The following is a 25,605-nucleotide window of genomic DNA, read 5'->3' as shown; positions in this document are numbered from 1 at the left end:
TGGACTACTCAGCAGTCAGTTTTTCTTTTTTCTTTTTTTTATATGTATTTATTTTCTCTTTTGTTGCCCTTGTTGTTTTTCATTGTTGTTGTAATTATTATTGTTGTTATTGATGTCATCGTTGTTGGATAGGACAGAGAGAAATGGAGAGATGAGGGGAAGACAGAGAGGGGAGAGAAAGACAGACACCTGTAGACCTGCTTCACCGCTTGTGAAGCGACTCCCCTCAGCCAGTTTTTCTAAGCCTCCTTTTACTCACTGCCAAGTAGCTAATCATGTTTTCAGTGGACTACTGTAACAATCAAATTAGATTAACAGTGCAACCAAATGTGTCTTTAAAAATCACACCATGCTGGTTCCCGGAAGATGGCGGACTGAGAAGCTGCTAGTGGCTTGAGCTCTGACCACATCTTCTGGAAACGAAATGAAAACAACATTGGAGGAAAGGAATGGCATTAGGGAAACAACAGTTGAGACCCCCAAGGAAAATACTGATTATCTTGAGGCAATTAGAGAATTGAAAGCTGAAATAGCTGTAATGAAGAAAGAAGCTGAGGCAAGGGAAAGCAGACTAACAGAAGCAGAAAACAGAATTAGTCAGACAGAGGAAGAGTTAGAGAAAACTAAGAAAGAGGTGAAAGACCTTAAAAAGAGATTGAGAGATACTGAAAACAATAACAGAAACATATGGGATGATCTCAAAAGAAGTAACATTCGCATAATTGGCCTGCTAAAGGAAGAAAGAGAGGAAGGGGAAGCAAACATTCTAGAGGAAATAATAGAAGAAAACTTCCCAGACCTGAATAACAGAAAGGACATCAAGATTCAAGAGGCCCAGAGAGTACCAAACAGATCAACCCAGACCTGAAGACACCAAGACACATCATAGTCACAATGAGAAGAAGTAAGGATAAAGAAAGGATCCTAAAGGCTGTAAGAGAGAAACAAAAAGTCACATACAAGGGAAAACCCAAAAGATTATCTGCAGACTTCTCCACTCAAACTCTAAAAGCCACAAGGGAATGGCAAGATATCTATGAGAGCCATGAATGATAAAGGGTTTCAACCAAGGATAATATATCCTGCTAGACTTTCATTCAAACTAGATGGAGGGATCAAAACCTTCTTAGACAAACAACATTTAAAGGAGATAACCACCACCAAACCAGACCTGAAAGAGGTTCTAAAAGACCTCTTATAAACAATAACATCACTATAATACTGGCAATATATCACAGCAAACAAAAATAAAAATTTTTTTGAACAACGGCACTACAATACATTAAATCCATAATATCAATAAATGTCAATGGCTTAAACTCACCCATCAAAATGCACAGAGTGGGGGGATGGATCAGAAAACATAATCCAACCATATGCTGCTTCCAAGAATCCTATCTGTCACAACAAGATAAACACAGACTTAAAGTGAAAGGATGGAAAACTATCATACAGGCTAACAGACCACAAAAAAGGGCAGGAACAGCCATTCTCATCTCAGACACATTTAATGCAATACCCATCAAAGTTCCACCAAGCTTCTTTAAGAGACTAGAACAAACACTACAGTCATTTATCTGGAACCTGAAAACACCTAGAATTGACAAAACCATCTTGAGGAAAAGAAACAGAAATGGAGGCATCACACTCCCGGACCTTAAACTATATTATAAAGCCATCATCATCAAAACAGCATGGTACTGAAACAAAAATAGGCACACAGACTAGTGGAACAGAATTGAAAGCCCAGAAATGAATCCCCGCACCTATGGACATCTAATCTTTGATAAGAGGGCACAAAGGATTAAATGGGAAAAGGAGGCTCTCTTCAATAAATGGTGCTGGGAAAACTGGGTTGTAATATGCAGAAGAATGAAACTGAACCACTTTATCTCACCAGAAACAAAAATCAACTCCAAATGGATCAAAGACCTAGATGTCAGACCAGAAACAATCAAATACTTAAAGGAAAACATTAGTAAAATACTTTCCCACCTATACCTCAAGGACATCTTTGATGAATGAAACCCAATTGCAAGGAAGACTAAAGCAGAAACAAACCAATGGGACTACATCAAATTGAAAAGCTTCTGCACATCCAAAGAAACTATTAAACAAACAAAGAGATCCCTCACAGAATGGGAGAAGATCTTCACATGCCATACATCAGAGAAGAAACTAATCTCCAAAATATATAAAGAGCTCAGCAAACTTAGCACCAAACAAGCAAATGACCCCATCCAAAAATGGGCAGAGGATATGAACAAAACATTCATTACAGAGGAGATCCAAAAGGCTAACAAACATATGAAAAACTGCTCTAGGTCACTGATTGTCAGAGAAATGTGAATTAAGACAACACTAAGATACCACCTCACTCCTGTAAGAATGGCATACATCAAAAAGGACAGCAGCAACAAATGCTGGAGAGGTTGTGGGGACAGAGGAACCCTTTTACATTGCTGGTGGGAATGTAAATTGGTCCAGCCTCTGTGGAGAGCAGTCTGGAAAACTCTCAGAAGGCTAGACATGGACCTTCCATATGATCCAGTAATTCCTCTCCTAGGTTATACCCCAAGGACTCCATAACACCCAACCAAAAAGAGGTGTGGTACTCCTATGTTCATAGCAGCACAATTCATAATAGCTAAAACCTGGAAGCAACCCAGGTGCCCAACGACAGATGAGTGGCTGAGAAAGCTGTGGTATATATACACAATGGAATACTATACAACTATCACGAACAATGAACCCACCTTCTCTGACCCATCTTGGACAGAGCTAGAAGGAATTATGTTAAGTGAACTAAGTCAGAAAGATAAAGATGAGTATGGTATGATCCCACTCATCAACAGAAGTTGAGTAAGAAGATCTGAAAGGGAAACTAAAAGCAGGACCTGACCAAATTGTAAGTAGGGCACCAAAGTAAAAACCCTGTGGTGAGGGGTAGACATGCAGCTTCCTGGGACAGTGGGGGGTGGGAGTGGGTGGCAGAGATGAGTCACAGTCTTTTGGTGGTGGGAATGGTGTTTATGTACACTCCTAGTAAAATGTAGTCATATAAATCACTAGTTAATTAATATGAGAGGGGGAAAATTAATTATATGTCTCAAAGTTTTTCAAAACACAAACTGAATCTTTTCAATATATAGGCTGTGTAATTGATATGCAGACTCTCTCAAAAGCTTAGACCAAGTAGATCAGAAGCAACCAATAGCACAGCTATATACAAGTTACTGGGTACTGTACAGCAAACCCTAACAAAAGGACTTTTCAAAGTTAACCCAATTACCAAATAATGTGATGATAACATTAACTATTGATTGTCTTTTTGAACCCTAAGACAGCAGGAACCTCACATCTCCACTATAGAGCCTCTACTTCCCCCAGTCCTGGAACCCTTGGATAGGGCCCACTGTCCTGTATGCCTCTCCCAATCCATATCAAATAATATTGCATCTGCCGATCACAACCTAATCAACACATCGATTGCCACCTCAACATGCTTCACTTCAGACTGTGTCCAGAGACTTCACGTGTGGAATGACAACCCTTCAGCTTCATTACTCTGGTGAGACATTTCCTTTCATAGTATACTCTAATTCCATCTCAGGTGGTTCACTTTCTAACAAAGTCCCAAAACCTAGGTATACACCAGTTTCTGTGAGAGAGAGCATATGTTCACACGTATCCATAAACTACTGCAAAATATATACCTGAAAGCAGAAGTACACTAGAGTTTGCAGTGAGTACCCCCCTAACACTTCCTCTCCACTATTCCAAGCTTTGGGTCCATGATTTCTTAACAATTTGTTTGTCTTCGTATGTTAACTCTCTTTTCAGTCATCAGGTTCCAGATGTCATCAGGATTCCGGCCAGGCTTCCCTGGACTGAAGACCCCACCAATGTGTCCTGGAGCTCAGCTTCCCCAGAGACCCATCCTACTAGGGAAAGAGAGAGGCAGTCTGGGAGTATGGACCGACCAGTCAATGCCCATGTTCAGCGAGGAAGCAATTACAGAAGCCAGACCTTCTACCTTCTGTAACCCACAATGACCCTGGGTCCATGCTCCCAGAGGGATAGAGAATGGGAAAGCTATCAGGGGAGGGGGTGGGATATGGAGATTGGGTGGTGGGAATTGTGTGGAATTGTACCCCTCCTACCCTATGGTTTTGTTAATTAATCCTTTCTTAAATAAAAAAATTAATAAAATATAAATAAAAATATAACAATAAATAAAAATCACACCATTATTATAAAGTATTTTTCTTTCCAGTTACAAAGCACATTACTTGAAAGCATGTAGCAGTGTAAAAGGTGTGTAGAAGACACCTTGGATTAAACTACAAGCGTATCTCCTCAGCTACCTGCTATGTGGTAAGTAGGAAGGGCCAGTGTTGCCAGCCTGAAACTCTTTAGTATATTCCATCAGCTGTCTGTATCTCTTGAACTCACGTTGAAACTCATTCCTACATTTTTTCCCCCAAAGGGAGAAGTTATTATTATTATTTTTTCTGTTGCCCAAAGATCATTAAGTCTTTGGGAGGAAATTAGGCCACACTGACACAGAGGTAAAGAACTTACTCTCAGAAATTGGTTGCCTAGGCAGCGAAAGACTTCCATCTCAAACAAAGGCATTCTAGGTCCTCGCTCCACTATAAGTTCACTATTACCCATCTGCTCAAGGAACTAGAGATTCAAATTCATAAGCAACGTATCACGAAAACCCAATTCCCATTAGGACTCTTTCAGGAAAGGTGACCGTTAACTGATGTGAAGAGTACCACTGGGTATTTCTAAACAGCAAGAAGTAATACCTGCTGAACAAGAGATTGCCAACGAAGAATGAGAGACTTGTGCTTTTCTGGGTACTGCACCATGAAGTTTTGGAGTCGATTATTTTATCCACAGATTCAACTGGGCAAAGCTTTATGGCATCTTGTCTTGCTGCCTAAAAGCATCAACTCTCAAGGTTTATAATCTATACATTTAAAAAATTTATTTAAGAAAGGAGACATTAACAAAACCATAGAGGGGTACAACTCCACACAATTCCCACCACCCAATCTCCATTTCCCATCCCCTCCCCTGATAGCTTTGCCATTCTCTATCCCTCTAAAAGTATGGACCCAGGGTCGTTGTGGTTTGCAGAAGGTGGAAGGCCTGGCATCTGTAATTGTTTCCCCGCTGAACATTTTTTAAAATAAAAACTGCTTAAATAATTAACTGTATTAAGGTATAATGGATATATAACATTATATTAGCTTCAGGTGGACACACAATGATTTTATGCTCATGGATATTACAAATGATGACCATAGCAAGTCTATTTAACATCTTACATCAAGCATAATTGAACTTTTTTCTTGTAATGAGAATATTTAGATCCATTCTCTTAGCAACTTTCAAATATGCAGTACAGTATTATTGGCTACAGTCACCATGATGTATTTTATATCCCTCTCCCACTTATTTTTATTTATTTATTTGCCACCAAGGTTATCACTGGGGTTCAGTGCCAGCACGACAAATCCACTGTTCCCGGTAGCCATTTTCCCCTTCTTTTTCTTTCTATTTATTTGAAAGGAAAGAGAGAAATCAAGTAGGGAGGAGGGATAGAGGGGAAGAGAGACAAATAGACATCTGCAGACCTACTTCACCACTCATGAAGCATTCTCCATGCAGGTGGGAAGTGGGGGCTCGAACCTGGGTTCTTACACATAGTGATATGTGCACTTAACCAGGTGCACCACCACCCAGCCCCTTTCTTATTTATTTAATACCTGGGATTTTTAAAAAAACTTTTGATCACCTTCACTCATATTCTCTACCATCCCATCCCTGGAAATCACCAACCTGTTCTATTTATAATTGGATATGATTTGTAACTTAATTCACACTTCAGGCCTTTAGTATATTGCAATGACTTTAGTAATTGACATGTATACTTATTAATATATATATGTTTGTACTTAATATAAAAATGTTATATATTGTGTCAATTTAAAAATAAGTTGACAAAACTATAGATGCAATGAAATATTTTTAAGTATTTGTCAAAACAGGACAGCTTATAAAAGATAAACAACACTGAGATCCCCTAGCAATAAGCCTATTTCACTTTTATGTTAAACAGGAAAAGGCAACCAGAAAACTCCATTTTTGGTGACCCAGTAATTGTAAACCCTGCACATCATTTCCTTTTCCTGTGTATTTTACTTTAACCTGAAGCTTAAATGAATGAAGGCAAAGAGAACTGTGCTGCTTGAAACCAACACAGTCCTTCATATTTACAGATATAAGCTCTTTGGGCCCAGACAGTGGTGTACATAGTTAAGCAAACACAATACAGTGCACAAGGACCCAGGTTCAAGCCTCTAGTCCCCACCTGCAGGGGGAAAGTTTTACAAATGGTGAAGCAGGGCTTCAGGTGTAGGTATCTCTTTTTCTCTATCCCTTGCTCTCTCTCTCTCCTCTCCCAATTTCTCTCTTTCTCTATCCAATAAATAAATAAATAAATAAATAAATAAATAAATATGTTTTTAAAAAGAACAAATTATTAAAAAAGAAGATAAAAGCTTTTCTGAAGTGCTGGTGCTCCCATGGATTGGTTCCAATGGGGGGTGGGGTGGTGGTAAGCCTCCAACCCTCCCTCACCAGCTCTAGTGACTGCAAGAATTAGAAATAGACATCGGGAGATATTCTGGTATGAACATCTGTTTATTTGGAGATGGGTAAGGATTTTATACTGAGTTAAACAAAGAACATTTTTCACATATGTCAGAAATTACAGGTTTCTTCAAGGTCAGCTTGCCCCCATGGTAGGGGGCTGGTATGACAAGAATTGATGAAATACATAAAGGTCAAGACAATTAGTTTCCATGATGCAGGCGAGTTAATTATCTAAAGGTATTTGAGAGAAGCATAGGGGTTAAACAAGTAAAGTGAGGTAGAGAAGAAGAAAAACAAAGCTTGATGTAAATCACATATATCAAAGAACACAAGGAAATAGAATATGGGGTCTCACTGCCGGGTACTGGCAGGGGTGTATGACAGAGTGTGTTCTCCTATGTGATCAAAAGGTGAATTTATAGTGGATGTGTGAACTTTGAATGACTATTGTGAACTTTGATTGAACCCTCAAGCAGTCAGCCATTTGGCCTGCTAGCAGGGGGGAAATAAGTGTGAGAGGCTTGTAGGCTTTCTGTGAGCTTGAGAGACTAACAAGGAGAAACTGAGTCTGGGAGGCTTTTCCCTCTTGGCTCATCTTTATGAGGAGAGAGGCTAATAAGTGGGGTGTCTTTCCAGACCTCCATCCAAGGATGGGAGAGCTCCCCTAAGCTCTACCAAGCTTTCACATAGTACCACACTGAAGTTTGCTCAGAGGAATTTCATCAAGAGCTTTTTAGTATTTTTGGCTAAAATATGCACCATTAGCTACATTGACCATGGAATTCGAGCTCAGACCTACAGGGATGAAGAGGTTACACAGGCTCCTGTGCTGAATATGGACCCCATTATCAGATCAATGGGGTTTATAATATATACTTTTCCCATATTTGGGGGCAACTCTCTGTCCTGATCCAGTGTTCTGGTCCTATTTCCAACTCAGAAACCATTCCCAGAGACAGTACCTTTAGCCTACCTGCTGTCAGGCTCAGGCAAAATTAGTAAAGTCATGTGCCCCTTGGAATAGACCTAAAATAGATTTCCTGGATTTTTCCAAAATGAAAACCCCAAATCTCATCTACTATATTCTTTTTTTTTAAATATTTATTTTATTTATTTATTCCCTTTTGTTGCCCTTGTTGTTTTATTGTTGTAGTTATTATTGTTATTGTCGTTGTTGGATAGGACAGAGAGAAATGGAGAGAGGAGGGGAAGACAGAGAGGAGGAGAGAAAGACATACACCTGCAGACCTGCTTCACCGCCTGTGAAGCGACTCCCCTGCAGGTGGGGAGCCGGGGTTTGAACCGGGATCCTTATGTCGGTCCTTGTGCTTTGCGCCACCTGCACTTAACCCGCTGCGCTACAGCCCAACTCCCCATCTACTATATTCTTATCTATTGGTTTCTGATTATTAAACAATTTGTTCTGCTTTATATCTTAATGATTTTCAGCCAACAAGTTGCAGATGCTACCATGATACCAACCTGACTTCCCTGTGCAGATGACCCCACCAATATGTCCTAGAACCCCACCTGTCCTGAGCCCTGCTCCATTAGGGAAAGATAGAGGTAAGCTGGTAGTATGGATCAACCTACCAATGCCCAGGTCCAGCAGAGAAGCAATTACAGAAGCCAGACTTTCCACCTTCTGCACCTCATAATGATTCTGGGTCCATACTTCCAAAAGGATAAATAGTGACACTTCCAATGGAGGGGATGAGATACAGAACTCTGGCAGTGGGAATTGTGTGGAGTTGTACCCTTCTTAGCCTATGGTCTTATTGATCATTGTTAAATCAATAAAGAGAGACAAAATATTGAGCTGTCTAAAGATCATGTGAATTTTGCCACTATTGTCAACTCTGCCTAATGAAAAGGTATTGTGAATAAAAGGACACTAAGCAATGGGAGATTGAAATATATAAACAGATAGCTTAGGCTCAACTTTAACTTGAGTCCTGCTCCCTTGAAAATGCCCACTTCCTGTGGTCTCAACTCTCTTTCTAGCTGGATTGCTAATTTAGGGTCTTCAGTGAAATAAATGTATCCTTAATCCTTTAGTGGCGACAAGGGAGAAATTGTCTTTGCTACAGTTTCTAATAAGATACTTCAGTGTTATAGCCACAAGCCCTTTGGAATATAACTAAAATATGCCTACTAGTTATCTACAAAATGGAGGACCCTGCCCCCAACTCTTCATCTGCACTATTCCAGCCTTTAGGCCCATGATTGGTCAACAATTTGTTTGGCTTTGTGTATTAACTCTATTTTCAACCACCAGGTTCCAGATGCTACCATGATGCCATCAAGACTCCCCTGGACAGACAACCCCACCAATGTGTCCTGAAGGCTTCCCCACTAGGGAAAGAGAAAGACAGGCTGGAAGTATGGATCAACCTGTCAATACCCATGTTCAACGGTGAAGCAATTACAGAAGCCAGACCTTCTACCTTCTGCACCCCACAATGACCTTGGGTCTATACTCCCAGAGGGATAAAGAATAGGAAAGCTATCAGGGGAAGGGATGGGATACGGAGTTCTGGTGGTGGGAACTGTGTGAAGTTGTACCCCTCTTATCCTATGGTTTAGTCAATGTTTCCTTTTCATAAATAAAAATGTAATAAATAAATAAATAAATAAAGATACTTCAGTATTTCAGAAGACTAAAGAATGCTTTCCCTGGGAGAGATGAATGGCAGAGTAATTACCTCCATTACAGATTATTCTCTGAATGGAAATAAAAGCCTGGCTCTGCTAAAGTGAGCTTGTCGAAGCCACTGATCATTTAGGAAAAGATGAGCGTGAGGGACCTCTGTGCACCTTCTCAGTCACTAAGTGAAATCTCACACGTGGCAGTTCTCTTCTCACCTGGCATCTGAACAAATAACGAATATAATAGAAACAGACATTCCTGTGGTAGATGAAAAAAAGCAGACGGACCCCAGCAAAGACACTTCCACTGGCGTCTGTGCTGACCTCTTCTCATGGGGAAACTACTTGAACTGTACTGTGGAACCCTTTGGAAATGACACAGAACCCTTGAAATTCTAAGTTCTATCGTAACTCTGCTGACTGCACATGCAGCCAATGGCAGAGAGCTGTTGGTTATAATCCCTGTTGGTCTGAAGCCCACACGTCATTGAAAAACCTTGAAAGCACCAGGCAGTTATCAGAGCCAGGGTTGGTGTGACTACACTTTCTTTTTGACCCTGGGTAGGGACATGCATAATACATCACATAGCTAAGTGTGCTCTCTAGTTTTAAAGTATCCGTGCATAGATTATCCCCTTATTTAAATTTCATAGCAACTCATGGCTGTGGAAATGATTGCTCATTCTTCAGATGAGCAGATGGAGATTCAAAGAGGTTAAAATGTCTGGCCATGACTGTAGCTGGAAGACAGGTGAACAGAGACTGGAGCATTTCAGTCCTTTGCAGATGCCAGGTGCTGTGCTCTATGCTAAGACAAAATGACAAGGCTCCTGTCCTCTTAGAGATTACACCCTGTTAGGAGAAAGAGAGCATACACAAACAAGTCTTAGAAATAAGTTACAGCAGTTCTCTTAAGGTTGCAGATATGGGTTCACTATTATCTCTATGACTATCTGTCTATATCTGAATATATTAGCCCGTTTTTTTCCCTTATGCTCCCATCTTCTCTTCCTTTCCAAGTCTCTTCCTTACCAGTGACTAGGAAAACTGGTACTGGATGGGAGTGTGTGTGTGTGGGGGGGGGGGGGGGGTGGGGGGGGTTGGGTAGCGCAGTGGGTTAAGCGCACAGGGCCCAAAGTGAAAACTGGCACTGGAACCTAACAGCGGGAAGTGAGGCTCAGGGGGGGATGGAGGGACAGGTCTGTGGGTTTTGTATATTACAGAAGAGGAAGGGATTTGTTCTCAGAATGATGGGGGGCCATGGAAGCCTTTGTGAAGGGCCCCTGGGATGTGACTGATCTGTGTTTTCAAATCCTGCATAAGGTCCTGAGTTTCAACCTCAGCATCACACACAACAAGAGTTTTACTCTCATTCTCTTTCTCTCCTAAATAAGTAACTCTTAAAAATAGTGCTGTGTGAGGACTGGGTGGTGGCACATCCAGCTAAGTGCACATAATACTATGTGCAGGGACCTGGGTTCAAGCCCCCATTCTCCATCTATAGGAGGGAAGCTTTACGAGCAGTGAAGCAGGTCTACAGGTGTCTCTTTTTCTCTCTCCCTCTCTATCTCTCCCTCCCCTCTCAATTTCTCCCTGTTCTATTGAATAAAATAGGAGTAGGGGATGGCCACCAGAAGCAGTAGATTCATGGTACAGGTACCAACCCCAGTGAAAACCTTGAAGGCAATAAAATAAAATAAAATAAAATAAATATTACTATGCTGACTTTTGAACAAAGTGATGATTTAGGAGGCTATTTTGGGTCTGGAGGGAGATGATGGTGAATTAAATAATAAATGGTAGCAGAAGAAAACGGATAGATTCAAGAACTATTTGGTGGGTTCCCCAATAGGATTTATCAACAGATAAGAAGTATAAGGAAAAGTGAAAACCAGAGGCGACTCTTTTGTTTCAGGTTTGGGCACAGAAGGGCGTAGAATGCTGATTTTATTTTTAATTTTATTAGTCATTTAATACTGATTTACAAAATTCCAAGATAACAGTGGTACAACTTTGTACTATTCCTACAACTGGAGTTCTGAATCCCCAGTCCCTCCACTGGAAGCTACAGCGGTTCTTCTGAGGTTACAGATATGGGTTAACTATTATTTCCACATCTGTCCGTCTATATCTGTATGCTTTTGCCAATTTTTTTTCCTATGGTCCCATATTCTCTTTTTTCAAGTCACACATACATCTATTATTCCATCCAAATGTCCCTCCTTTTTTTCTATTTTCTCTCTGGGTCCTGAGGGAGTTGGAGTTCAGAGCCCTCTGGTCATCTTCCCCTGATCATTTTTCCCCCACTGGGAGTATGGACCAAAATTATTTTTGGAGTGCAGAAGGTGGGATATCTGGTTTCTGTAATTACTTCTCCTCTGGACAGGGGTGTTGGCAAGTCAATTTATACTCCCTACTGTTAAAATGCTGATTTTGGAGCCATCCTGCTCCCAACTTTGAATCACTGTATCTCTGTTGAATAAGCATGACTTTGTAAAAAGAACACTTCCTCTACTCCTCCCCCTTCCATTATATGTCTGCAGTCATTCATCTCTTCTGAGTTCTCAGCAAACATCCCCTCAGGCCTACTTTATGTTGGTTTAAAGAAAGGCGGTACAGAAGAAAGACAGGACAATATTTATCTACATCTATTCTCCCAGCAGTCTTGTTCCCTTAAGATATTAGTTACTAAGCCAGACACGATAGCACACAGCCCAGGTATGAATATCACTCCTCCATCTTTCTGTATCCTACTTTCAGACTGAAGGCGTGGATTGGACAAGGTGAACCACATAAAGCAAGAGAGTGCAAGAGGAGAGATAGAGAGAAGGAAGATGCTACGGTAAAAGTACAGAGTAGAAGAATTTGGGGAATAGACACAGTTGGGCTCAAATCCTGCTTCTAATACTTTTGAGCTGATGTATTTGGCACGATGGCTAAAATCTCTGAATCCAGATATTGATAACCACAGAATGAAATTGTAATGCTCAATGAATGAACAGTATATTTAAAGTGGCCACACATATCTTGTGCTTCTCCTTTGAAGAGATTATAATTAAATGTACAAGTACATATTATTATATAGTTTACTATAATTATATATAATTGTATGTGTGCTGGGAGTCGGGTGGTAGTGCAGCAGGTTAAGAGCACATGGCACAAAGCACAAGGACTGGTGTAAGGAACCCAGTTCCAGTCCCCGGCTTCCCATCTGCAGGGGAATCCCTTCACAAGCGGTGAAGCAGGTCTGCAGGTGTCTGTTTTTCTCTCCCCCTCTCTGTCTTCCCTTCCTCTCCATTTTTATCTGTTCTAACAATGACGACATCAATAACAACAACAACAACAATAACTACAACAACAACAAAAAGAATAATAAGGGCAACAAAAGGGAAAATAAATAAATATATACTTGTATGTAGATGTATAAATACATTACATATATATTTATAATTTATTGGATAGAAATAAAGCAGAGAGAAAGGGAAGACAGAGAGGGAAAGAGAAAGAGACACCTACTATACTGCTTTACCACTTGTGAAGTTTTCTCCCTGTAGTGGTGGACCAGGGGCCTGTACACTGAACACCTGTGCCACCTTGCCATCCCTGCCAGATGATGCATGTTTTAAACTCTTCCGATCTGGCCTCATGACTTTGCTCAATAGACTGTAGGGAGGAGGAGGTGCCTCATCAGCTCAGAACCTAGGCCTCCAGAGAATGTTAGTTGCTACATTTGCCCTCTTAGACTATTATAGTCATAGCAGCCTGCTGACTAGCAGACTTGTGATTGAGGCCAGGCTAGGCCCACTTAGCCCCTGCCTTGCCCCCATCCACCAGCTGAGTGAAGCAGCAGGGGGTGCTGTCCAGAGCAGCTGAAGAACACCCAGCTGTGCCCCATGGACAGTTTCCAGCCCACAGATCTGTTAGCCAATAAACGCTTGTCAGGAAGTGTGGACAGTGGTTGGTACTGCAGCAGAAGCTAACACACATAGCGAAAGTGTCTTCAGGATTCTGTGACATAACATACAAGACACATGGTGCTGGGGACAGAGTAGGTCTTTAATAAATGTTACCTCCTCTCCCACCTACTGAGACCTCAAAAAGACAAAGACCTATCCCCATGAATAGTATATAAAAATAGAAGTTGAGAGGGGCCAGGCGGGGTGGAGCAACAAATAAAGCTCACAAGTTACTATACTAGAGGAACTGGGTTCAAGCCCCCAGTCCCCACCTGCAAAGGGGAAACTTCACAAGTGATGGAGCATGTTGTAGGTGTCTCTCTTTATCTCTCCTTCTTCCACTTCCTCTCTGTCTCCTTATTCGTTTCTGTCTCCATCGTAATAAAAAAAAAAGATAAAATAAAAGGAGAAAAATGGCTGCCAGCAGCAGTAAATTTGTTGTGCAAGCACTGAGCTCCAGAGATAACCCGAGTGGCCAAGAAAAATAAAGAGAAGCTCAGAATGTCACTTTCAAAAAATCATATGAGGTCAGGAGAGAGCTTACTCCTTAGGGAACACATGTTACTATGTGCAAGGACCTGGGTGGGTTCCAGCCTCCAGCACCACACACAAGGCAAATGTTATGAACGGTGGAGTGGTGCCGTGGTGTCTTTCCTCTTTCTTCTTCTCTCTCTGATACTGAAAAGGAACAGAATAGAGCCCACTGGAAGCAGTGGAATTATGCAAATGCAAAAAGATTTCTTTTCATTGTGTTTTTTGCTTGACGCTGGCTACGATTTCTTTCATGGCAACCATTTTGTACTTTCTCTCTACACAGGAGCAACACTGTGAGTTTACCAAGGCACCACCTAGAGCACTGTTTCGATGCTTAGATGCTCAGTGAATTTCAAATCACTGACTTCTCCGAGAACACTGGCAACGAGAAAGGCACTATACTTGGTGATTTCCAGGGAGTAAAAGGGTTGATGACACTCAAGCGAGAGCAGAGTCCAAGCCAAGGCTGTGAGGGGGAGCAATCAGCAGACTGTGTTGAGAAGGTCAGGAAGGCCGACATAGATCATTTTAAAATGCATGACAATTTAATAATAAAGAATGACAGCCAAGAAGTCTGGAGCCAATTCATTTACTATTTATTCAGTGCATACTCAGTCCCTACTATGTGCTCAGAAGTTTGATCATACAGAGGTGAGTAAGAGAAGTCACAGATGAGTCAGAAAGAGTGACATATAAACAGCGGAGTCTTAACACATGACACAATGTTAAGTGTTATGACAGTTATCACTTAAGCACAGAAAAAGAAGAAACCGAATATCACTGGGGCACCAAGAACAGTAGCTAGGGAAGCTCCACAGAGGGTAGGTTGGAGCTGGGGTGTCTGTCCTTTATGCCTGTCTCTCCATCTCTGTTTTTCTTTCCTTTTCTCTCAAAATAAGGAAGGAATTAGGGCAGTAATGCATGTACAAAAATGTATTTCCTTGAATTTTTTTTCTGCCGCTACAGAAATTTGTCCAAATGTAATTTATTTTTATGGTTGCGAATAGCTTATTTATCATAGAATTATACTTCTCAACACTAATAAATATTTTTCAATAAAAAAAATTAATTTTCTGTAGTTTTAAGCTCCATGAAATTCTCTGGATAAGAATTTTCTTTATTAGTACAAATTAATTTATCTAAAGAATGTGCTTAGTTTGACATAAAAAATTCTTTAGAACAAAGATGACTTTATATTAGCATCTGTATTACATGAGGAATATTATTCATTTATATAAAGAGATAAGTTTCAGCATCACCTCTGAACCAATACTTCGATTTTTCTTTTTTTAAAAGATAAAGGCAGAGAGAGAGAGAGAGGGAGGAAAAGGAGAGGGAGAGGGAGAGAGGGAGAGAGGGAGAGAGAGAGAGAGAAAGAGAGAGACCAATTCTGCCTCCAATGAGAACCAGGCTCAAAGAAGGGCCATACACATGGCAAAGTATACACTATCCAAGTAAGCTCAAATCTTTCACTTTTAAAGAAGTGCTGAGAAAATATATTTACTTAAATACTTAGATGAAAATGGAGGACCTTTTTGTATAACCATGCCTATATATATATTTGCCTCCAGGGTTATTGCTGGGGCTTGGAGCCTGCACTAGAACCCACTGCTCCTGGAGGCTACTTTTCCCCTTTTGTTCCCCTTGTTGTTTATCGTTGTTGTTATTATTGTTGTCATTGCTGTCATTGTTGTTGGATAGGGCAGAGAGAAACCGAGAGAGGAGAGGAAGACAGAGAGGGGGAGAGAAAGACAGACACCTGCAGACCTGCTTCACTGCTTGTGAAGCGACCCCCCTGCAGGTGGGGAGCTGGCGGCTGGAACCGGGATCCTTAAGCAGGTCTTTGCGCTTTGCACCACGTGCGCTTAACCCGCTGCGCTACCGCCTGACCCTCAACCACCATATTTTTAACTCCTGAATTAAATGTCAACCATTTTAGAATGATTATCACTGAAAGGTTTTTTTCAATGCTCTATCACCTAAAAATTCTGTTAAACCTCCCTTCAATGTATTGAAAGCAAGAAGCAAAAACTACCGGACCTGCAAAAATATCTATTACCCAGTCATGAAATTTTCCATTTTCTTAATTTCTTGGATATATAAAAAAAATTTAGTAAAATATATCTCTTATCCATTACTATTTCACTGAGAAAGAACTTGCTAAAACCTAATATAATCTGAACGACTAAGGAAGTTGAAATATTGATCTTTTCAATACAATTTTGCTTATACAACTTTAAAAACAAAATTCCTTCTCTTAAAGCAAACTACATATCCCACTCCTGACACACACACACACACATACACAATCGAAGAAGTGTACTTCACACATGCACATATTTGTCAAATACTAGACTTAGTTCATTGTGAAGAATCTCTGTATAAGCCTAAATAACAAAAGTAAGACCAAATTATTAAAGGAATTTACTTTCTCTCAGAAAAATTATGACTTTACATTTGCATTTGTTTCTATGTTTAAATTCTAGTTGGAGGCATACTGGATGGATAGAGAAATGGATGAATTGGGTGCATGGATGAATGAATGGATGGATGGATGAATGGGTGGATGGATGGATGAATAAAAAGGACAGACAGATAATAAATGAATTGATACATATTCAGGCAGGTAGAAAAACAGTCTTACAGTGTGCTCAATGGCCTTTACCTATAAACTTATTTATTGACTTGAAAAGTTTTCACCTGCCAGCAAATGTTTACTACTTCCAGGTATTAAGAACGTTTCATTGAAATAAAAAGATCTCTGCAGGCTATAAAATAGCTCACTTGAACAGTGTGTTGCCTTCCAACGTGTGGGATCCGAGCCTGAAACTGGCCGCAACAACACTGGAGAAGCTTCCATCCTGTGGTATCCTTCCTTCTCTCCCTCTCCCCCTCTCCCCCTCTCCCCCTCTCTCTCTTCCTTCTCTCTCTCTTCCTCTCTCTCTTTCTCTCTATTTGAAAAGTTGGGTTGGAGTGGTGGATCTCTGACAACAACAATAACAGGAAGAATCTTTGAAACACTGTGGGTTAGGTGTGGAGAGAGTAGATATCCTTACACGTTCTGGAAAGCATTTCGTTTCCCTCCAGCATGAACTTAGCAGTAGGATTTTCACAGATGTCTTTCTTTTATCAAATGAGGAGGTTCTCTTGACTTTTGCAACTTGAGTGCCTTAGACATGGCAAGACAGTGGATTTTATCAAATACTTTTTCCATTTCTGTTTGGATGATAATGTAATGTGATCTAGTATGCTACTAACAGATTATCCAATAACTCACCATTTGTGCTAGATTGGGACTAATTTCTGTGAAAAAAAAATAGGATGGACTGGAGAGAAAATGGTATTAAACCTCACTAATAGGTCCTGGAACCTCACCTCCTCAAAGCCCTACCCCACTACAAAAGATAGAAGCAGGCTAGGGGTGTAGATTGACCTGCCAAAGTCCATGCCCAGTGGAGAAGCAATGACAGAAGCCAAACCTTCCACCTTCTGTACCCCATAAAGATCTTTTGTCCATACTCCCAGAAGGATAAAGAATAGGGAAGCTTCCAATGGTGTGGATAGGACATAGAACTCTGGTGGTGGGAATTGTATGGAATTGTACTCCTTTTTCCTACTATCTTGTTAATCATTAGTAAATCACTAATAAAAGTTAGAAATTTAAAAAAATACAAAAAAAAATCAAATAAGCAAAAAAAAATTCAAATGAAGGATAATATGCTGAAGGTGACAGCTATGGTCAGGAGCCAGTTGTGTGACCAGGTGGGCAGTGAGCAGTGTGTCAGTGGGGAGACAGTGGAGATTGTTCTGCTGAAAACATGCTATGAGCTCTGCCAACCATGACACTGCAGTGTGCGAGCTCTGAGGATAGAAGCCAGCGCTCAAAGACCCAGAGCTGTGAACGTCAAGCTGATACACAAACTCTCCCTGAGATCTGGCATCAGCCCTCATAAAGAAAAGGAGTCCAGAATTACCCAGAGGAGGCTAAATTTAAACACATCAGTGGCAAGTTGAAATGCTTTCGGCCTATCAGCAGCAACAGTGGCTTATGAACCGGCGTTCAGTTACAGATAAATAGAGAAAGTGAAATTTCTGTATTTATACACTGTGATCCTATCCTTTTCTGCCAGCCTTGTTTAAATCTTTTCTGTTTGGATCAATGACACTGTCATTTTACTGTCAGATTTGGCTTGAGACCATAAGACCACCACATTCACTTTATGATTTAATCTTTTAGAGTCACCACTGATTATTTTGTGTAGGCTTGGGGTTCTAACTAACTCTGAAGGCATTTTAAATATCTAGCCAAACCTGATGAACAAGACAAATAATAATAATACGTTTTTTTAGAAATCTCTTAAAAGGTTTCTGAGCACAAAGTAGTGCTTAAAAAAAAGAATTATTTACAATGAATTATTGTAAATGTCAATGACTTAGAAACATAAAGATTACTCTGGCCCTGAATCACCCATGTAGAGAAAATGATGTTTTGCAAAAATGAACACGGTTTATTATTGATTTCATAACATTTGAGAAGTGGCAGAAAGAGCTACTGCCTGTTCAAGTGCGGTAAAAACAGCATTTGCTTAGAAATAAAATATGCTGTCTCAATGGCAATGATCATCTTAAGTTGAGAGAGGGACAATTAGGACATCACACAGCTTCATTCTGGTTGTGGAAAAAGTTCAAAACCATGCCTTCCAGGTCCCCTGGACAAGACACTGTAGAAGTTAAAGTATACCTTAGGACCTTGCCCTCAATGTGGATCAACAATGGAAGAAAAGTTCCGTCTTCCAAAGGGAGGTGGGATAACATACTCTACCTACCAGCTGAGGAAGATGGGTCCTGAAATTGGTGCAACTTGGAACATTCCTACTCATGACCACAGAATGTGAGCTCAGATCTACAGGGATGCAGAGGTCACATAGGCTCCTATGCCGAATATGGGCCCCAGATCAAATCGATGGGGTTTGCAGTCAACGATATTTATACACCTTTCCCATATTTGGGAGCTACTCTCTTCCCTGATCCAGATTTCTGGTTCTTTTTCCAGCCATGACATCATCTTCCTAGACAATAACTTGGGTCCACCTGCATATCAGAGGTCAGGCTCAGACAAAAACTATTATAGTCATGGGCCCTTTGGATTATATCTAAAATAGACCTTTTTCCAAAACAGAGACCCCAAATCTTCATCTGCAATATTCCAACCTTTAGGCTTATGATTAGTCAACAATGTTTGGCTTTATATGTTAACTCTCTGTTCAGCCACCAGGTTCCAGATACTACCATGATGCCAACTGGAATTCCCTGGGCAAAAAACCCCATCAATGTGTCCTGGAGCCTTGCTTCTCCAGAACCCTGCCCCACTAGGGAAAGAGAGAGACAGGCTGGGGGTATGGATTGGCCTGTCAATGCCCATGTTCAGTGGGGAAGTAATTACAGAAGCCAGACCTTCCACCTTCTGCACCCCATAATGATCCTGGGTCCATGCTCCCAGGTATAATGAATAGGAAACTTTCCAGTGGAGGGGGTGGGATACAGAACTCTGGTGATGGGAATTGTGTGGAATTGTACCCCACTTATCCTATGGTCTTGAAAGTCATTATTAAATAAATAAAAAGAAATGAAGTTGATAAAAATGACATTGAAAAACATGCTAAGAAAAGAAACCTGTAATAAACGATAATTTACTGATTGTAGGCTTCCTTTGCTATTTGGAATTAGAGGGCTTCTATGAAACCATTTCTAAATGGTTTCAAGTGAAGGAACGATTATTAATTCATGAGAAATTTTTGAGCATTCCTGAATCCCAGAAGCAATCTACTTCTTCTAGCATTTGCCAGCAATCTACTAAATAATACCAATGACACCTAGAAGTAGCACTGACATATAATATCAATAGGAACAGTGTAATAAAAATAAAGGCTGCACAAAAGCGTGCATAGCTATTCCCAAGGAAAGAATTTGGTGGTGTCATTCTTCCTACTTGGAGTGTGACCATCTGCATAGTTCTTACTGCAAAGCAAACCACTTTCTGAAAAAGTGGGTAGCATAGCGTAAACTTTCAAAAAGAAAGTGGAAGTTACTTGTATTCCATTTTTAGGAAATATCCATGGAGACAGAAAGTTTCTAGGAACTGAAGAGGAGAAACTGAGGATTGACTGCTATTGAATAGTGCCTTTCAGGGTGAAAAATGTTTGAGTGGAGTATTGGTGATCAATACATAAATAATTAAATCAAAGAACAAAATGTTGCATTGAAAAAAGAGGAGACAGGACAATTATCTAGGACGATTTACTGCTAAATTGGAAGATCTAAAATCTCACTAGCTGATGAATATTGCTCAATAAAATTTTGTGCTGATTTCCAACCCTTGAAAGACAAGCAGTTTTTAATTCCTATCAGTCTTTTCTCTTTAGGATCCTTGAGTTTTCACTTTGAATCTATCCTTCTGGAGAGAACAAGTTTGAAAATATTGGTAGATATTCCCATATGAGGCGAATTTCTGGCCATCTCTTTCCTTTGCAGGTGCCAAACATGAGTAGAACCATCTTGGATTATTGTTGTAGACCTATTAATCCACCTCCTCAGTGACCTCAGTCTATCTTACACGGAGTGTAAAAGTCAGCAGTCATGCTTTGAATAATTCCTGAGCTATAAATTCATACTATAACAAAATATTCATTTCTAAATATTTTATACAGTAATAGATAAAATGAACAACTTCATCATGGAGTCCCATCAGCCCTTTCTTTTAACTCCCTATGCCTCATTGAGAACGGGACAAGGAAGGCATTATGTATCTTAAGTTCACTTTATGGAGGTGTTTGCTTAAGTATCTCAGTCCAGATGACTTACCTAACTCTAAATATTTAATTTTCAATTATTCTAGAAAGAGAACTGGTTTCACATAACCCTTTTCAAGTACACTTCCACTTAACAGATTTGGGGGTGCATTTTAAAACTATGAATGATGGTAAAAAGCAGGTGAAGCCGGCATCGCAGGCATGCTTCCGAGGATACATTTGGTTCCATATTTGTGGAGAATAAGCCCATAGGGTATCTGAGCATTAAGGTTTTAATTTACCTTTTATTTAAAATTTATATTTACTCATTTTTGTTGCTAGGATGATCCCAGAGGCTTAGTGCCCACAGAGTTCCATCATTTCCTAGTATCCTTTTTTTTTTTTTTTTAACCTTCTTCTTTCTTTTTGATAGAAAGTGAGAGGAATAGAGGGAGGGACACAGGGACACACACGTGGAGAGACACTTGCAGCACTGCTCCACCACTGTGAAATTTCCCTCCACAGGTGGGCTTGAGGACTGAACCCAGGTCCTTGCACATCATAATGTGTGAGCTCTACTGGCTATGTCACCTTCTAGTCTCTATTATTTTTCATGTAGAAGAGAGGTAGGGAGAGAGAGAGAGAGAAGCAGGCCAAAAGCATCTCTTTGATATATGAAGTAACAGAGATTAATTGAAGAATTTATAAATTGAAGAATTTATATTTTCAAGCCCAGCACTCTACCTGCCACTGAGGTTTTAATTTACAACAAGGTTTTGACACCAGTTTCCTGACATCTGCAGACCTGCCGCCTGTGAAGCGACCCCCCTGTAGGTGGGGAGCCAGGGGGAGGCTCAAACCGGGATCCTTAAGCCAGTCCTTGCGCTTTGTGTCATGTGGGCTTAATCCGCTGTGCTACCGCCCAACCCAGTCACACAAGTTTTCTATGGATTATTTTCTTGGCCTCTTACACCAAAATTTTTTAATTTAAAATCTAATCATTGAATAAATGCTACTGAGTCCTGAATCTCACTGACTCCTGGGACTAAACCATGAAAAGGCACACCACTGTTCAAGACTCTGTATGTACAACTGTACGACCAGAAGTCTTACTCTGCTTTCACTCTTTCCCACAACAAACAACTAACAACAAAAAAATGGAAATAAAATTATTTTTAAAACGTAAGTGAAGGAGGCAGAGCTGTCTCAGTCAATATTCAATGTTTCCATATCATTGTTGTATGATCACTAACTTTGACTTTCTTAAAGATGAAAAGTAAGATTGTTAATGGAATCTACTGTGTGTAAAGACCATAAATTTATATGCATGACTTCTATTCTCCCAAATAGTATGAATTGGATATTATTAGTTCCATATCATTAATAAAAGTACAGAGACATAGAAGGATTAATTCACTTGTTCCAGGATTTATAGACCATATGAGATGGAGCAGACCAGGAGGGAGGGATGGGCAGTGATTCAAACTTAGATAACTTTGGGTGAAGTCAAAGCTCATTTTCCCCTCCTTCAACTTCATGCTGCTATCTATCCCCTTCTGAAAAGGAGTGATGATTTCTAGGTCTAATAGCTGCTAATCCAAGAGAGAAAGTTCTAATCATCCATAAGGAGATAGAAAGACTTTACTGACAAATTCAAATTAGCATGTGTACAGGGCATTTCCATCCACACTTGCATCAGTGCTCATTGTTAAGACTCAGAAACTTTTCTTTTTTAAAAACATATTTACCATTTTTTAAATTTTATCTTATGAAAGAGGGGGTGAGAGGAAGAGGGAGAGGGGGAGGGAGAGGGAGAGAGAGAGAGAGAGAGAGAGAGAGAGAGAGAGAATACAGTAAGAAAGATACAGAGAGACCAGAGATGGAACAAATTCTGGTTTATGCTCAGTTCTGGTTTATGGTGGTGCTAGGGAATGAACCTGGGACTTCAGAGCCCCTGGTATGGAAGTCTTTCGCATAACCATTATGCTGTCTCCACAGCCCTCAAAAACTTTCCTATGTCACTGAAATTTCTAGTGTTTTACTTATAATTTTATATCTCTGGAAGAAAATAGATGCTTTCTATGAAAGTAAAGAATTTGATTTGAGGTTGAGGAGACAGCACAATGGTTATGCAAAGAGCCTTTCATGCCTGAGGCACCAAAAGTCCCAGGTTCAATCCCCAGCCTCACCATAAGCCAGAGCTGTGCAGTGCTCTGGTAAAATAAATAAATTAATTAATTAAAGAAAAATTAATTTAAAAAGAATTTGGTCTGATTGATACTACCACAATAAGGTAAATCATATAAATATGCACATAAAATTTGCAAAATATTTACATACCTAGACAGTTGTGGCCAGTGGAAAGTCTGGTGCTGAGCTGGTCACTGTAGAGCAGAGAGGCTGAGGTGTGAACAGGCAGGGAAAAGACCAGAGGGGCTACCATCAGAATTTTCCAGAGGGACTTCATCTTCAAGCTATGTCTCTAGAGAGAAGAGTGTGGTTGAAGAAATACCTTTCTAAAAGAAGCAATTGGTCAGTCTTTCTCTTTTGTTTTCTCTGAAACACACACACACACACACACACACACACACACACACACACACACACACTTTTCAATAAGTAGGAAGGGCATACACACACACACACACACACACACACACACACACACAAACACTACTACTACTACTACTCACTATTGTTGACTCCTAAGAGAGTGCTGCATAAGCCTGGGTCTGGGAAGGACTGGAGAAAGTCCCTTTGGGAGGGGAAATAGCAGGAAAAGGACAATCCCAAGTGGCAGCAGTGGTAGCAATGTGGTCTTTGGTGCAAATGGGCTATTGTCTCGGCCTTAAACCTCAGGAAGCCTGGAGGTTTGCCGGAATCATTCTGTGGAGCTGGTTAGGAGGCCCTTCCCTTTTTTGTTCTTGCAAAACAATATTAAACTAAAACTACAACTGAAGGGGGGAAAAAAAGAAAACCACAAAACACAAACCCCTTAACCTCTGAAGCAGCTACATTCAGATAACTGTAGAGATTATGATGTGTTGTTTTCTCAAGTTATTTAGCATTGCTCCTGACAAGTTCATACAATGAGGTTGGGGTGATTTTGTTCTTAAAGAACGTTTTCTTTTTTTTTTTTTTTAATTTTTTTTTTTATTAATTTTATTTTTGAGAGAGATGCAGAGAGAGAGAGAGAGAAACACCAGAGCACTGCTCAGCTCAGGCTTATGGTGGTGCGGGGGATTGAACCTGGGACTTAGGAGCCTCAGGCTTGAGAGTCTGTTTGCATAACCATTATGCTGTCTCCCCCCGCCCCTTAAAGAACATTTTCTTTTGAAGTTGGTTTATTCCTTGAACAGTTAATATTTTCTTAAAGATTTTTATCTGACGTGCAGTGAGTCATGCAGGTGATAAAAGACTATCAGAATGGATGGGTTTTATATCTATTGAGAAAAAAGAGGTGCAAGAATTAGCTAACTCATATTTACTTGACTAAGCATGACATATGTTTTTTTCTCTAAATTTTGAAGTCTATTTCCATTACCTGGGGATGACTTTTTCATTTTTAATATGGTTGTCTGTTTCCAAGTTGAAAACTGAACGCTGCTTCTCTAGGGGGAGGAGCTGAACCAAAAGACAAAGAAAAGGTACATGTTCTAAATGCTTCATCCTAAAACAGGATACAGCTAAGTCATATGTAATTTTAAGATAAGGGGACCGGGCCAAAGTGTCACTATCTAGATAACCATAAGAGGTCATGTGAAATTTCCCCCCCCCCCCACAAATCATTTGACTAGGGATGAGGGGATAATGACTTAGAGTACAGTTGTTAACACATGGCTTCAGCTGGTCATCTCCCAGTGACAGGTGTCTGCACACCATTCCCAACACCAATTTAGGTCTTTGTCTGTCACCGTGTACCAGGTCCCCAGTGCTCTCTCTGTTCCCTTCCATTCTCTCCTCGCTGAGAATTCTTTGCTTTTGATGTGCAATGTGCCACACTCATTCAAGTTTCATCTTGTGTTTTCTAATTCCATCCTTGTTTCTTAAGAGATTATGTGATTTTTATTCTCCTTGGCTGAGGTACATGGAAACCTTATAACCTTTTATAAAATATCGTGAATGCTATAAAATTGGTAGATATTTCTTTATTATTTAATTTTTTTATTATTTATTGGATAGAGACAGAGAAATTGAGAGGGAATGGGGGATACAGAGGGAGAGAGACAGAGAGACACCTTGAGCACTGCTTCACCACTTGTGAAGCTTTCCTCCTACAGGTGGGGACCAGGGGCTTGAACCTGGGTCCTTGTGCACTGTAATGTGAGCATTTAACCAGATGAGCTACTGCCTGGCCCTGAGATTTCTTTTTCTCTTCCTCCTTTACCCTTATTCCTCCTCCATCTTTTCTTTTTCTCTCTCCCCATCCTTCTCTGCCTTTACTTAAATTATTTCTATAGCATAAGGAATACTTCACTCCATATTTGTTAAACCTCTACCCCAATGATAGTGACAGTAACTCAGCAGAATGTCCCCCTGTTTATGCCCTAGTACAAGTCAGGTCAGTGGATGCTGTGGATATCAGTTGATATCTTTGGTCATCATGGGTATTTCTCTGAGGATGAGCTGGTGGTTCTCAAGTTCCTGGACCCTGTGACACCCTGGAGGGCCCCAGGACCATCACAGAAGTCAGGGCCTAGAAAAATTCCTGAGACTCCTCAGAGAGAGGAAGGATAATGAGATAATTAAAATCACTAACTACAAAGACAAAAAGATCCATGTTCACTTACTATATTTTTTACTTGTGAGTAATATTTTAGATGGGCAATGTTGCCTTTATCTACTTGCTCTTAATTGATACTGTGATAATAATTATCCTTGTCTTCAGGGTGGCTGGAAGGACTAAAATAGATGTTATATCCATACTATAGGGAAGTGTTCCTTATTGGAAACAAGTGCTTACTAAACCAAAGCCTGACTTTTTAACTCAGAAGGACTATGATGGG

The 25,605-nt window shown here is 40.3% G+C and overlaps 1 protein-coding gene across 3 annotated transcripts in view; it reads right to left on the bottom strand.

Annotated features, from left to right (window-relative positions):
* AOAH (acyloxyacyl hydrolase) overlaps window positions 1-23,491 on the bottom strand; it is a 231,926-nt gene extending 208,435 nt beyond the window's left edge. For 2 of the 3 annotated variants that reach the window (XM_060195860.1, XM_060195862.1), the window contains exons 1-2: window positions 23,293-23,491; window positions 22,940-23,115 (exon numbers count right to left, since the gene is read on the bottom strand). In XM_060195860.1, coding sequence (XP_060051843.1) covers window positions 22,940-23,066 — 127 coding nt within the window. In that variant the 5' untranslated portion in view covers window positions 23,067-23,115; window positions 23,293-23,491. The remainder of the gene's footprint in view (window positions 1-22,939; window positions 23,116-23,292) is intronic. The other variant, XM_060195861.1, reaches the window with a different exon arrangement.
* Between the last annotated feature and the right edge of the window lie 2,114 nt (window positions 23,492-25,605).

The sequence above is a fragment of the Erinaceus europaeus genome, chromosome 8, assembly GCF_950295315.1.
Source record: "Erinaceus europaeus chromosome 8, mEriEur2.1, whole genome shotgun sequence".
NCBI classification, from domain to species: Eukaryota; Metazoa; Chordata; class Mammalia; order Eulipotyphla; family Erinaceidae; genus Erinaceus; species Erinaceus europaeus.
The sequence above is the reverse complement of the archived record's forward strand: the minus strand, read 5'-3'. Positions and strand labels throughout refer to the sequence as shown.